At 57.9% G+C, this 13,409-nt stretch overlaps 1 protein-coding gene across 1 annotated transcript in view; it reads right to left on the bottom strand.

Annotated features, from left to right (window-relative positions):
• Positions 1 to 13,409, bottom strand: part of SLC16A2 (solute carrier family 16, member 2 (thyroid hormone transporter)) — a 34,241-nt gene that overhangs the window by 20,059 nt on the left and 773 nt on the right. Inside the window, exon 2 of the mRNA XM_010569152.1 lies at positions 13,186 to 13,391. Within this exon, the coding sequence (XP_010567454.1) occupies positions 13,186 to 13,391 (206 nt within the window). The remainder of the gene's footprint in view (positions 1 to 13,185; positions 13,392 to 13,409) is intronic.

Consider the following 13,409-nt stretch of genomic DNA (forward strand, 5'->3'; position numbering starts at 1 on the left):
CCACCCTGTGACAGCGCTGGGGACGATCTGTTTACCAAAACACCGTCAGGTTGCTCAGCCTCTGCAATGACCCCGACACGGGGCTCTCCCTTCCCAAGCCCTGCCTGGCCGCGGCGAGCTGGTGCCCGCGCGTGGCGGTGGCATTACGGATGAGAGGAGCAGGGCAGGGGTGCCGAATGTCGCCGTGGGGCCAAGTGTCTGTGCTGTGGCAAGACTGGCGAGACCAGGGTAAATCTGCACCCCAGGGTCCGCAGCCAGGCAGCGGAGCGGAGGCAGCCCGCAGATTACCTTCCCCAGGTGGGAAGGGCTCCCGAATCCCAACCGCGACAGCCGAAGTCGCGGCAAAATGTCAAGCCCTTTCTGCTGGCCCAGGACCAACTCTGAACTGGGGCTGCCTTGGGACTGGAACGGTAAATGCAGCCGAGCCGCGCTCCCCGGCCGCAGCTGAGCAGCAGCAACCGCAGGCAACCTGAAGCTGAAATGCCACTCCACCCCCCCAAAAAAAAATCTGCGCTGCAGCACTGACTGAGGACAAACGCACTAAGACAGCAGAAAGCACGGGATGCAGATCCCCGTTTGCATGACCACTTGGTTTGACCTGGCCACGAAGCTTCAGTGCGTCAAGGAGCTGGGAGGTGCACGGAGGTGTAAGGGAAAGAGGTGATGGAGATGCTGACCCCCCCCCAAGTCGGGGCTCGCGGGGGTCCCGCACTGCCGCCAGTCCCACCGGGCACCGAGACGGCGGCTGTGGGCTTCGACATTTGCAGAGCCGGGGAGAGGCTCGCTTCTGTCTCGATTGCTAATGAGACTAATACCAGCTGCTTCTCGCTTAACCAGTCTGACCATCGGGTTGAGCCAAAACTGATTCATTCAGAAGAAAATGGAAAAGGAGATCGACTCGTCACCAGTCCTGACTAATGGGGAAACCAGCCAACAACCTGCCGCTTGCACACCGGCCCCGGCATCCTGCTTTTTCAGCTCTTCATCATCTTCCCAAATTCAAATGCTCGGACAAAGCCTGAGCTTTGCCCCAGCATAGCCGGGTGATGAAAGAAAGGGCTATCCGCTGCAAATAGTGTCAGCCTGTGGCCACGGGGCCAACAGCCCCTGGCCATGCCTGACATTTTGCAAGAGCTAATTCCTGCTTCGGAAGCAGAGGAAACATTAAACCCCACAAAGACGTTGCTTTTCGTGCTGCCCTGCCTGGCATCATCTTCCCAACAGCTTTTGGGGGTTTGTTTTTTCCTCCTTCCCTCTTCATCCTGCAATAAAAATCTAAGCAACCGCCTTCACTGAGGAGAAAAACTCTCCGCCACCCTGCCGTAAAGACTGCTTTCTGCTCTTTTCTGCGGTGTGTGGTGTTTTATGAGACCAGTGGAGCACAAACCAAGGCAGGGGGAGGCTGCAGATGGGGTGGCTGGAAAACCTGGGGATGGGGGGATGTTGTCCCAAGGAAGGGAAACAAGGTCTGAAATCCAGATTGGGGCTAATCTTATCTCTGGGTGTAGTTTAGGATGGGCCAGCGAGGGTTAACAGCCAGGCACAGAGGTCAAATCAGGACCTGAAGTACCTCCACTCCTGGGCTGTTTGGTTCACGCTTTGGTTGATGAACTGAAGCAGGGCAGAGTTTAACAGCCTTAAAAAAAAAAAAAAAAAAAAATCTGCCATGATTTCTTAGCTTTGGGCAACACATTTGATTTTATATGAAACTCCCTTGATGAAGGCCCTCTCCCAAAACGCAGATCCCAAGGGCCAGGCTCTCCCAGCTAAAAGCCTGTGGCACCATCCCTTGTCCCCAAGACGTCCTGAGTTTTTATCACCCTACCCTGCAGACATCAGAACAAAGAGGGCAAAACTTCAGCTCTTGGTGAGAAACCCGCCCCACACCAGTATCGGTCTCGAAAATCCCCATTTTCAAGGCAGAAAATCCGCAGCGAGGCCAGGCTGGGCAGGCAAATGCCCCAAATCCCAACACCAGGAGCGCACAGCCACCTCCACGGCCGCAGGGTTCCATGGGGACAGTGGAAAACCGGGACCCCGTGGGTCGGGGACAAGCAGAGCTCCGGGTATCAGGGCCGATGCCCTGCTCACCTCCCCCACACCAGCCCCAGCAAGCTGGGGAAAAAGTTGCCAAATATGAAATTTTCCTTAGCCCATCTCGGCATAGGTGCACCGGTCGAGCATTTTACAGAGGACACCAAGAGCAGAAAAGCCTATTGCGAGGGTTTTCGGATGCACACCCAGCTCTCCCTCCCGAGGGCACCCGGCTACCCAGCATTAGCCCGATGCCCGCATGCAGCAGCGAACATGCGCCCCGTACCCTGCCAAGCAGGACAGGAAAAACCTGCAAGGGATGGAAACCGCATTCCCAAGGTGCAAGGGAAAAGGCGTCCAGAAAGTGGTCGCCAACACCCCTGTGGGTCCTCACCCTTTCCGCTCCCAGGCTGGTTTCTCACCGACGGCGGGTGAGCTTTCCCTGGCATCGGGGAGGTCGGCACGGCTTTTATTTGATGCTGAATTTCCCCGCTGGCAAGGGACGCGGTGGGGTACAGACAGGAGGAGCCCCGCAAAGACCTCACACCTCCAGCAGCGCCCAGGCCCCGCCGAGTTTATTTTGAAAAAAGAAAAAAAAACAAAAAACAACCAACCAAAACCCCAACACCGCCAATATTCACCCCTTGGCAATGCCCTATCTCAGTAATGCTCTTGCTATTATTATACTCTGCAATTAAGCGATAAAGCTATAATTGCCTTATCTGATGGAGCCAGGCACGGCAGCGACGCAGGAGCTGGCCTCCGCAGCCCCGTCCCGCTGGCAGGGACCGGTTGGGTTACGGGGCGGACGGCATCACGCCAGGCACTTTAAAGCCACCCTCCTGTTTGGCAGACAAGACGGACAGACAGGACCCCACTGGGGAAACGCTGGGAGGGCTTCCTCACCCCGAACCTGGGTGAGCAGCATCACCCCCGTGCCTGCCCGTACCCCGCTTCCATCCCCGCAGACTGCCGGTGGTACCCAGGGAAGGCGCCGGTGGCCTCTGCCACCTTCCGACCGGGAGACGGTCAGCTCTGGCCAGGATGGAAGCATGTGGAAAAATAGGGGCAGCTTTTAATCCACTCTTCCTGCAGGAAGGTAGAAGCAGATGGTTGAGGGACCAAAGTGCAAACCCACGTCACCGGCTGCTCCCCAGCCCTCCCCACATCCCTGCGTCAGCATCCCGGGGAGCAACCGGCAGCCACGCGGCCGGGAGAGCCCACCAGCGGCCGGAGGGCTTTGAGAGCAGCCCTTCAGTACGAGATTTGGCACGCTCGGCCGTACCGGCCGGATCGGGGCACTGGTTTTAGAGGAGGGGACCCCAGTTCCCCAGCCCGGCGTCTCGGTGTGCCGAGCAAAGCCGCACCCGGCAGCTCTTGGGCCGTAAGTCCAGCGTGGTATTTTCACCCGCACGTTTGTCGCTTCTGAAAGAGCTCTGATGGGCTACGGCATCCTTTCCAACAAGATCAGCCCTGACCCGATTTGGGTTTTTTTAAGTTCGGTGTCCCCTGAATCCTGACTCTTGCCATTTTTTCAAGTCTTTTAGTATTTGACCTCAGCGCCACTCCCGACCCCACGAGCTTTCGGCTGAGCAGTATTCCCGGGCCTCAGGAAAGAAAAACAAAGCCCTCCGAAATCCAGCCCGCGTGACCGCTCCCAAATACGCCCCAATCCGCCCGGCCAGCGAAGCTGCCCGCTCCCCGCACCCCCAGCCCAGCCCAGAGGCCACGGTGAGGGGCGTCGGGGCCGTGCCATGCCCGCGCCCCCCTCCCAGGGCGAGCGGGCTCCCACCCGGGTGCAGCCACAAGAAAGGCCGATGCAAATCGCATCGTTAGCATTCTTTCCGTTTTAATAACCCAAGGTGTTACCAGCAACAGTGTTACTGATTTTTATCTCCGCAGTGCCTTTTAAGAGCTCCAATTTGTTTTTCTTGGAGATCTCATTTTGTTTTATTAAAGCTGACACCGAAGAGGGAAAGGAGACATTCTGGGCCCAGAACAAAAATATCCCGTTTAAATACCCCGTATTATTTTCTTGGAAACGCTTCTCCTTTGACTTTAATTAAGCTCTCCCCGGGCTCGCGAGCTTGGCGTGCTTGGCTTTCAGGCGAGTTTAATCCCAGACAAGCTCCCCCCACCCCCAGTGCTCCCCGCTTCCATTGCTTACACAAACCTTAAGAAGTAAACGGGGTTTTGCTAAAATACATGGATTAATAGCTGGCCCGCCATCAAGAACGTCTTGACGTTGCCTTTTCGCCACCGGTCGGCCACGGAGCAAGCGCGCGTCCCCGGCTGCCCCGCTCGCTTCGCCGACAGACCCAAAAAGCAGCTTTTCTCTCTTACTTTTTTTTATTCTTTTCTGCCATTGCAATGCTGGGTATGGAAGGGGGAGATCCACCTCCAGTGCCTGAGCGTGCCCCAGAGCTGCCCTGGCTCTCAGAGGTGGCAAACTCACCCACGAGCCCGGCTCCAGGGGCCGCGGTGCCGCTGCTGAGCCTTGTGCAATCGCGCCTGGTGCTGCCGTAATATCAATAATTACCCCCCATGGTAGAAACACTTTAGGATGATTGCAAAGTTAAACACTCCAAAAGTTGGGAAATCCCAGGAGGGAGCTTGTCTGGGCATCATCTGGTGCATACCCATTATGTAATTACCGTCAATCTTTAATCACAGATGATTTTTTTCCATCGGACCCGATTCAGACGGTGCACAGGAGGCACAAGCCTCACTTAAGGAGCTGCCATTAGATTTGATTTCCACCTCGGCAGGCTCCAGCTTTATTAAGCGAGCTCCCGCTGCTTCGCGCGGGGTTTGTACAAACCCTCCGGCCGAAACGCCTGACTCCTTGGCAAGCGCCAACACACCCGCTCGCGCAACATCCCCCCGAGAGGGAAGGATTTCATCTCCCTTTACGCACGAGATCTGCGGGCGGACAGATCAAGGCCAAGAACTTGAAACAAAAGCTTTGTTTTGGTGCCTGATGCGAGATGGCCAAGAAAGGGGCTTTTGGGGATGCCGCTGGGTAGGGACGGGGAGGGGGGGGCTGTGTGGCCCCGGGGGTCCCCGTCCCAGCTGGTCCCCAGGGATGGGGTGATGGGTGGGAGCTCAAAGCAGGTTCCTTCGCTGCAGGCGCTGCGGGAGGCTTGTTTCTCCTCCCCAAGAAGGGCTCCGGTGTTTGCCCGGGGCGAACCCCAACAAGTCAGCCCATGCAGCACGCGGGGCTTCCCCGTCCCGGGAAGGTCGGCTGCTGGTCCTGCTCTCTGCATCAGGGAAAGCAAGCTAAAAACCATCACCGCGCTGCTAAATCCAAACCCAGAGCCAAAAAAACCCCCAAAGACTGGGAGGAACAGGGGCCGGTGAGCTCGCCTCCTCCACCGTAGGGTTCTGCGGACCAGATGCTCGCAAAGCCACGCCGCCGGCAGCGCCGACCCCAAAATACCGTCTCCATCTCTCGCCGAGGTGCCTGCACCGGGACACAGCGCCGGGAGCTTCTATTACAACAGCGTGGCGCGACACTCCTCTGTGTGTGCCTTGCGGGATGCAGGGATGTAGGTACGGGATATCTCCGGGCTGGAGCTCCCCTGTGGCGTGCAAAGCAAAGGTGCAAAGGGCCGATGGGGCCGAGCTGCCAGCATGCCGCCGCCATCCTCTCACCAGTCCCATACGAGCCCAGGAGTTGCTGGGAGCACCCCGAGCTGCTCCTCGCACCGAGGGCAGCGGGCGGCACGGCATGGCACGGCACGGCACGGCTGCCAGGCGTGCCCAAGACGAGTCCCAGCGAAGCAACTCGCCACGGGCACAGGGCTGTGACCTGGCAGCCGTTCCCGAGGGCTTTCCCCACTGCCACGCTTTGCCCCACTCCGGCTCTCCAGGGATGAGCTGGGAGCAGGAGAGAAGCTCTTGCATCAGGTAATATTGTAGGGATCTACAAATAAAAGGGCAAGGGAGGAAAAAAACAAAAAAAAAGCCTGAAAATGCGCTAATGAAACCCAGGGCTGTGCCACCCTCCACGGCTGCACCCCTGCCCCGCGGGGGCGCGCTTGACGGAGGACGAAGGCAGCGGCAGGAGCTTTGCTGCCCGCGGTGCGCGCCGCGGGCGGGCAGCGGTGCAGGCAGGGTGCTGCGGGCAGCCCCGCACGCTGCCTGCCCCGGCAGCTGGCAGGACCTGTTGTACGAGGTGCCTGGGACGGCTCGCGCCTGCGAGCGAGCGTGTTGCAGCAATTCCCAGCGCACGTCATGTGGGTTTTGCAACCGCCCCAACAACCGTCTCGGGGTGGATGAACGGAAAAAGAGCCCGGAGTGAACCGAGCTCCCCAGCGCCCACGGCGGGCACGGGCAACGCCCCGGCGCGGGAGCCGGGCAGGGCCCCCGGGTGATGCCCAGCCTGGCGCACATCCCTCCACCGGGCCTTTTTCCACAGGGATAAATGCCAAAAGGCAGCATCTCCTTCCCTTGCGATAGGGAACAATCTATCCTTCGAGGAAGAGGAAGGGAAAACCCAACAAATCCCGGCTGTAATGGGCGCCGCAGCATTTTTGCACGCGTGTTATATCGGTGTACGGGGGGATACCCAGTCCCCTTGCCCCTCGTTGCCAGAGCAGGTATGGTGATGCCATGGACACACGGGCTCGTGGTTGCGGAAAGCCGGGGAAAAGCAATTCCCCAGGGAAACCACTGGCTGCAAGACGTGGGTGCACGGCCAGTGTCCTGGTCGGGAAATGCTGGCATCCTCCTCGGTGCCCTGCCTGGCTCGTAGGAAACCCCTGAGGGGTCATCATCCCAAAAAAAAGTGAGCAGGAGAGACCGAGGTATTTGGTCATGTGCCAGAAAATTCCCTACGGCACCTGGACGCCAGCCAAAAGTGGGCAAAACTCCAACTACTGAGCCGGGGTGAAGCCTCAGCTGTTTCCAGCAAGGGGGGATTGCTTTGGGAGCTCACGTGGGGAGCGGCGGGCGAGAGCGAGCGCACGTGGCACCGACCCAAACGCCGCCGCAGTCCCCGTCAGCCCGCGCATCGCTTCGCCCAGCCACACTGTCACTCCACGGCTGGCACGCACGCCACGCTGCTTTGGCAGAGGTCCCAAGGAGTCACCGGGATAAAAAAGCAAAAGGTTACCCAGGCCCTATATCGAGACAGTGCCGACTGATCCAAATCCCCCCGGGTGCAGCGGGTACCGGTGCCCCCATCTCCCCAGGATTAGCTTCCCGTTAGCACGGCAGGAGCAGGGTTTGTTTATGGCCACCCACGTCCCCAGCGGGAATTTCTCCCCACGCACTGCAGGACACAAAACCAGCCTTGGGATGGTGGAAACCCGGGTTATTCCTCCTTCCCCAAACAGCCCTACAAAGCCCACGGGGAATCCGGCAGCCCCAGCTCCACGTCCACCCAACCTGCTGGTCTCCCATCACGCCACCGGATTTTTGGGAAGACGACTTCTCCCACCGCTCGCCATCCCATCGGCACACGGTGGGATGGGGTGCCTCACGGTGCCGCTCCGCAAGCGGGAATGAACCCCGTGAACAGAACGTGTCCGTAACACCCGGGATAAGGCGGGAGGGAGGCAGAGGAGCTGCCCCGGGGACACGAGGCAGGATGCCGGTGACAACACCCACGCGAGCTATGCGCAGCCGGCCCGACGGGCACTACCAGCGAGGTCAGCGGCGCCTTCTGGCTACGGGGTTTCGCCCAACCTGATGGGTTAGGTCTATTTTAAGGTGCTGGATGTCAACCGCCCCAGCTGATGGTCGGCTTCCAGCTGCTGGGGGTTTTTAAGGGGATTAAAGGGTGACTTGTCAAACTCCCAGATTTCTCCCCAAAAGGGGAAACGAAACTGCTTCTTTGCTGCTGACCCCCCCCCAGCCCCGCGGCGTTGCACCGCATCGTACCCCACCGTCCCTCCCGGCCCCGCACCCTGCAGCATCCGCCCCCCGATCCCTCCTCCTCCTCCTCCCAGCCCAGTCTTGAAACCCGGCGCCTTCAAAGTTTAAACTACAATCAAATCCCTGCAAGGTGGGGTGGTTTGTTTTGTTGTAACTGAAAGGACCAAAAAAAAAAAAAAAATCCCAAACCAACTGCACAACCCCATGTGCTGCTTCTTCATATACCGCAGCAAGGTCACGGGGGCTGCCACCACTCGAGGACGACGGCCGCTGGAAAATACAACCGAGACTGGAGCATCTCCTTGGCTGGCTAGTGGAGGACACTTAAAAACAAATTAAAACCCACTAAAATGGCAAGTGTGCTGGCTGAGAGGACCCCTGCATTCTTTAAAAACTAGAACCTGCCTTAGAAACAGTGCTTTGGCCTCCTAATAACCTTAATTGCTCCCGACAGGCCCCAAGAACCAGGTGTAATGACATGACTGTGTTTTGTTTGCTTTTCAGGCTGCTTTATCTCACACGACAGCTTGCACTCAGCTCAAGTGACAAAAATCCAGTTCCTCTGAAATTTGCCCCCATTCCCCCGCGGTCACAAGCTCCAGCTCCCAAAATGGTGGGAGCTGAGGTGGGGAAGAGCCCGGCACTGGCACACCGGCATCCCACTGCGGGAAACCCCCAGTAAAGCTGGGAAAGCTCCGTGCTGCCCTTTGCACTCCCCAGCTAGCAGGGCTGGGTGATTAAAGGTTTTTTTATGGCTTCTTTTGCCAGATTTACATCCCCATCCAGGCTATGCAAATATTGTTCATGACAGCGCATCCCTCCGTGGGGTTAGGAAATGCGGAGGAGGGCTGGAAACCCCAATGGATGTGGGGAAAACCCCAGGAATGCCGAGGTCCAGAGCGCCCTCGGCCAACACATCTGTGAAACGGGGCCAGCGCAGCTCCCTAGCAATTAATAAAAGCTCCAAATCCTGTGGATTTGGGTAAGAAGGTAACAACCACAGTATCACCTTCAGGAGATGGAAGCCTCCCAAGCACCAGCACTGGACAATAACACCCATCACAGGTCTCGGATCTATCACCAGTTGATAATTTGTATTTAAGAGTGTCGGTAAGAGTGCCCTCACCCTTCCCAGAGCCCAAACCTAACACCTGGGGTAGATGTTTTCCATTCTTGCAGGCTAAATAAAGTGCAGTTTCGTGGCAGCCGCCCCTATTTGGCCTCACCCGGGCCATGGAGTATTGCTGAAATTTAGCTGGGACCATTTCCAAGAATTACCTCTTGCGATTTACACTCTCCTTGGGGTTTCCCTTCTCGGGTCCTAGTGCTCCAGCCACACTCACCTGCCCTGGGACTCTTCCTCAGCCCAGAGGGGGGTCCATGGCTTCTCCTCCCCATCTTTCACTATGACTATTAGCACTGAAATCCTTTATTTTCTCCAAGAAACAAACTCACTCTTCCTTACTAAGCCGCCGTTACGATGCTGGAGTAAAAATAGCCTTTTCCAGCTAAGCTCACCTGTCTTAAGGATGTAAAATCAGTGCTCACGAAGAAATTCCTCACCAAAACAGAAGGGAATTCAGGTATAAAGATGACATCATCTCTGCCTTGGCTGACATCATCTCTGCCTTGGCCTCATGGGCACAATGAGATACGATAAGCCAAGGGCTATGGTCCATACACCGGCCTGGCTTCCCCGGGCACGGGGCGCTCCGGCAGCCTCTGCTCCGCAGCTGGGGCTGGACTAAAGGGGGGGAAGCTGCTCCCCAAGTTCCTGCACACAGACCAGAGGACGCTGCCAGACACACAGACAAACTTGGAGGAGCTGCGGCCAAACCAGACCAGCTCCTCAGGCCGTCTCTCTGAGTGCTTGCAGCCCCTGTTTCCAGCAACCGGAACATTAAATATTAAGCAAAGAGAGTTAATCTATACCTGGGATATTGACACAAAGCGGAGGAGGGGAGAAGAAAAAGATAAATAAACTTTAAAAAAAAATAAATCAATGTGCCTCTCCAGGCTGCCCCACCAGCGCTTGCCAGACATCCAAGCATGGCAGCAAGGATGCGTTTGGAGGAAGACGACGCACCGAGAAGTGCCACCCTCCCGGCCCTCCCCGGGTAGCCAGAGCACCCCGCCGGGACCCTCGGGTGCCTTGGGTGCAAGCGGGACCTCCTCAGCTGAGGGCAGAGCCCTGGCCGGGGACCGGCTCACCTCTCCCGAGGTTGGGAGAGCATCCAAGCAGCGGAAGAGCAGACATCGATTTAAGAGGGTCAATGCTCAGTTAACGCTTACCAGGACTGTTCTGCCACTCAGATCGGCTTTTGGAGCTGGGGAAGATGAGCGTGCCGAGATGGCTCATCTGTCCCTGGGCTCAGCGTCAGCTTGCACCTGGCAGGGCCGGCACTGGAGCAGCCGTGCCCCGCGGATCCCTTGGCACCAGAACGAGCCTTGTACAACCGGAGGGAAACGCTACCATTCATCTCCCAGCAAATGCTTTCAAGCATCACTCAACACCTCTCCAGCAGAGGAGACTGATTTTCTTTTTCCTGGCTGAGTGCTCACATGTATATTATTTTTTTTAATTCCAGTCTCAGCGTTCCCCCCCAGCCCTCCGCTCCCCCCGAAAGAAAACAAACCCGAAAGCACAGAGTGTGCCTTGTAAAAGTCCCGGCTCTGGTGTCCCGCCGCGAAGGGGCACGCGGTGGTCCCAGCAGCCAGCCCGCCTCAGCCCGGCGCTGCTTGTTGACATACGCGGCGCAGTATATTTCTTTAAACAAAGGAGCCTATGCATTCAATGCATTGTTGTGAGAGGGTTTGTTTTCAAAGCCTGACCCCAAATCTGAACTCCGCGGATCCTGCGTTTCTCAAGATCAAACGCGAGAAAACGTGACCAATGCAAACAAGAAATAAACCTTGATAATTATAGCCGTGTGCTGGGGCGGCTATTGTTTAGTGCACACTAGTACCCGCTTTAGCATAAACATAATCCTATTTTTAAAGGGATGCCTGACCGGTTTACAACATTTCTCCCCATTTTGCCTCCAAACCCCCTCTTCGACAGAAACCCACCTTCCCGAGAACGGAGAGGAGATTTAAGAGCAGAGCCAAAAGGCGAAGCGATGCGCCCACGGCCGTGCCGAATGCCGGTGTTGGAGCGGGGAGCGGGTCCTCATCCCCCCAACCTGCTCCCGGTTGGCGGGGGACAAGGGGGACCCCACGATCCGGCTATTGCTTGCAGCCGGCAGGAGCAGACCGACGTCGGAGGACAAACAGACAGCACCGGTCTTTTCAGGAAGGCCATATCACTTAGCGCTTGGAAAGGAGCTACAATATTTTCCTGATTATGTTTGCACGCAAACGAGCGCCGCGGGGAAATTATGCAACCCGGCGCGGGGAGGGGTGGGAGCGAGGGACGAAGGGCTGGAGGGGAGCCCCACGCTGCACCCCGCCGCCCTCGGCCCCAGACGACGCGGCTGCAGCCCCCGAGGTACCGCGCTCCCCGCGGCAGACGGGCTCCATCGCGGCCCCCTCGCCCCTCCGCCGCCGCCGGAGCCCCTGCACCGCGACCTCCCGGCGCGGAGGCAGCACTCAGCCGGCGTGTCGCGCAGCGCAGGGGTTATTAACGGCCTCTTCATTAAGCGCCCGGACCAAAATGCATACATTCGTCAGCCAGGCAATTTAATTACTGAGCCCGGGTTCACCTCGCACACCCACACGCCTTTCTTTTTCGAGGCCTCTGTGCGGTCATAGCCGTAAATAAATAGATCGCAGGAGCAAGAGGCAGATGCTGACTCCTACAACCTCCGTCTTGGGCACGGAGCCTTTAAACCACCAGAACTTGCAGTATTTAATTTCTTTTGTTACCGCTTCTACCTTTAGAGCTCTGCCTTAGGCTTTCTAGATACAATCACAGGGAGCAGGAAACAGAGAGCTACGAGATGAGCTTCCTAGCAATCACACGCAGGCTCATACAGCCCATCAATCACCCTAATTACAACCGGCCACATGTCCACAGCTCTCTGTGGCACTCCGTTACTGCCCGTAATTACACCATTGCATCCTTTCTCCAGTAACAGTATCACGGAGTTAATTTGTGATTGTAGATGGGGTGTATCTCGTAATGCGTTTCATCCTGGCGCACTCAGCGCCGTGATTGCCGGTCACGCGTCACCTGAGCGGAGGGAACGCGGGCAACACTTGTCCCCAAAATAAGACTTTAAGGTCCTCACCCGCCCCCCAGCACTGCCTCTCTCCGCAGCACGCTCCCGCTTCGGTTTCTGACTGCTGCCCACATCCCATCCAGAGTCAGGACACCACCACAAGCAGGTTCCCTCAACGCCAAGTGCTTGTCCCTATCCACCAGATAAAAGCAAGGTGGGCCATGGGTGTCCACCGCGGGGATGGATATGGCCTTCTCGGGGAGGATACCCAGACCTGGGACAAGGCTGGGCCTCCCGAAACCAGTGTCCGTCACGGACCCGCTGGGATGTCACCCCGGCAGGCTGGCGTCCCTCTGCCAAGTCTACTTGGAGAGCGGGGTCTTTGCAGCGAGAAACGTCCCTTTTCTCCATGCCAACGCTACACAGTCTTGGTCCTGGCTGAGCCTGTAGGTCCTACCAAAACACACAACCGAGTGCAGATTGTGGTCTTGCTATTAACGGACGTTACCTACTCGAGACCCCGCGCCGCCCTCGGTGGGACGGTGCAGGTGGCACTGCCAGACCTGCCCTCCGTAGGGTTCCCACCGCACGGAGACGACCCGGAGGTAGATGCTCTCCTGCAGCCACCCCCCAGCGCGATCCGGCAGATGAGGCAGACAGCTTGAAAAACCCGTAACAAAACGACCATAATAATAAAAAATAAAGGGGGCGGCTCACAGGCACCAGCTGATTCACCAGCGTTGCCCTCCTTACTCCAAAACGCACCAGGCGGGACAAGCTGAGGGCAAGCTTTTCAGCTGAATTACTTTTAATTGAGTACACAGGAGCTTAGAAACACATGATGCCGTCGCCGATAAATATAGCCACGGCTACAAGGATGGAGGGGGCAGGGAGCCATCGCGCTTCGACGCATCCGAGCAGGAGCTTCCAGCCCCGCCGCCTCCTCGGTGTGTTCGGGGAGGCTGAGCCGGCCGAGCCGCCCCCCCGGCTCCGTTCCCCCCCTCCCCGGCTCGGCGGGGCTGCCAGCTCCGCTTCTGGGAAGCCCCGGGCGGCCACCCGGACCCCCGCTCCCCTCCTTGCCCGGGCCGGGAAGGAACCGGAGAGCCCGTACCTGTTTTAAACTCCAAGGCGGGGTCCTTCTCCCCCTCTCCCAGGTCGCTCTGCAGCATCATGTAGAGGATCCCGAAGGAGTTGTGGATGCCGAAGATGGAGCCGTTGCACCAAGCGGCGGCGAAGACCACCACCCACCCGAAGCCGCCTTCGGGGGGCTGGAAAGGCGCGGCGGCTCCGCTCGCTCCCCGCTCGGCCCCGTTCCCGCTGCCGGTGGCGGTGGCG

Source organism: Haliaeetus leucocephalus, unplaced genomic scaffold (genome assembly GCF_000737465.1).
Source record: "Haliaeetus leucocephalus isolate CR32 unplaced genomic scaffold, Haliaeetus_leucocephalus-4.0 Scaffold262, whole genome shotgun sequence".
Taxonomy (NCBI): Eukaryota; Metazoa; Chordata; class Aves; order Accipitriformes; family Accipitridae; genus Haliaeetus; species Haliaeetus leucocephalus.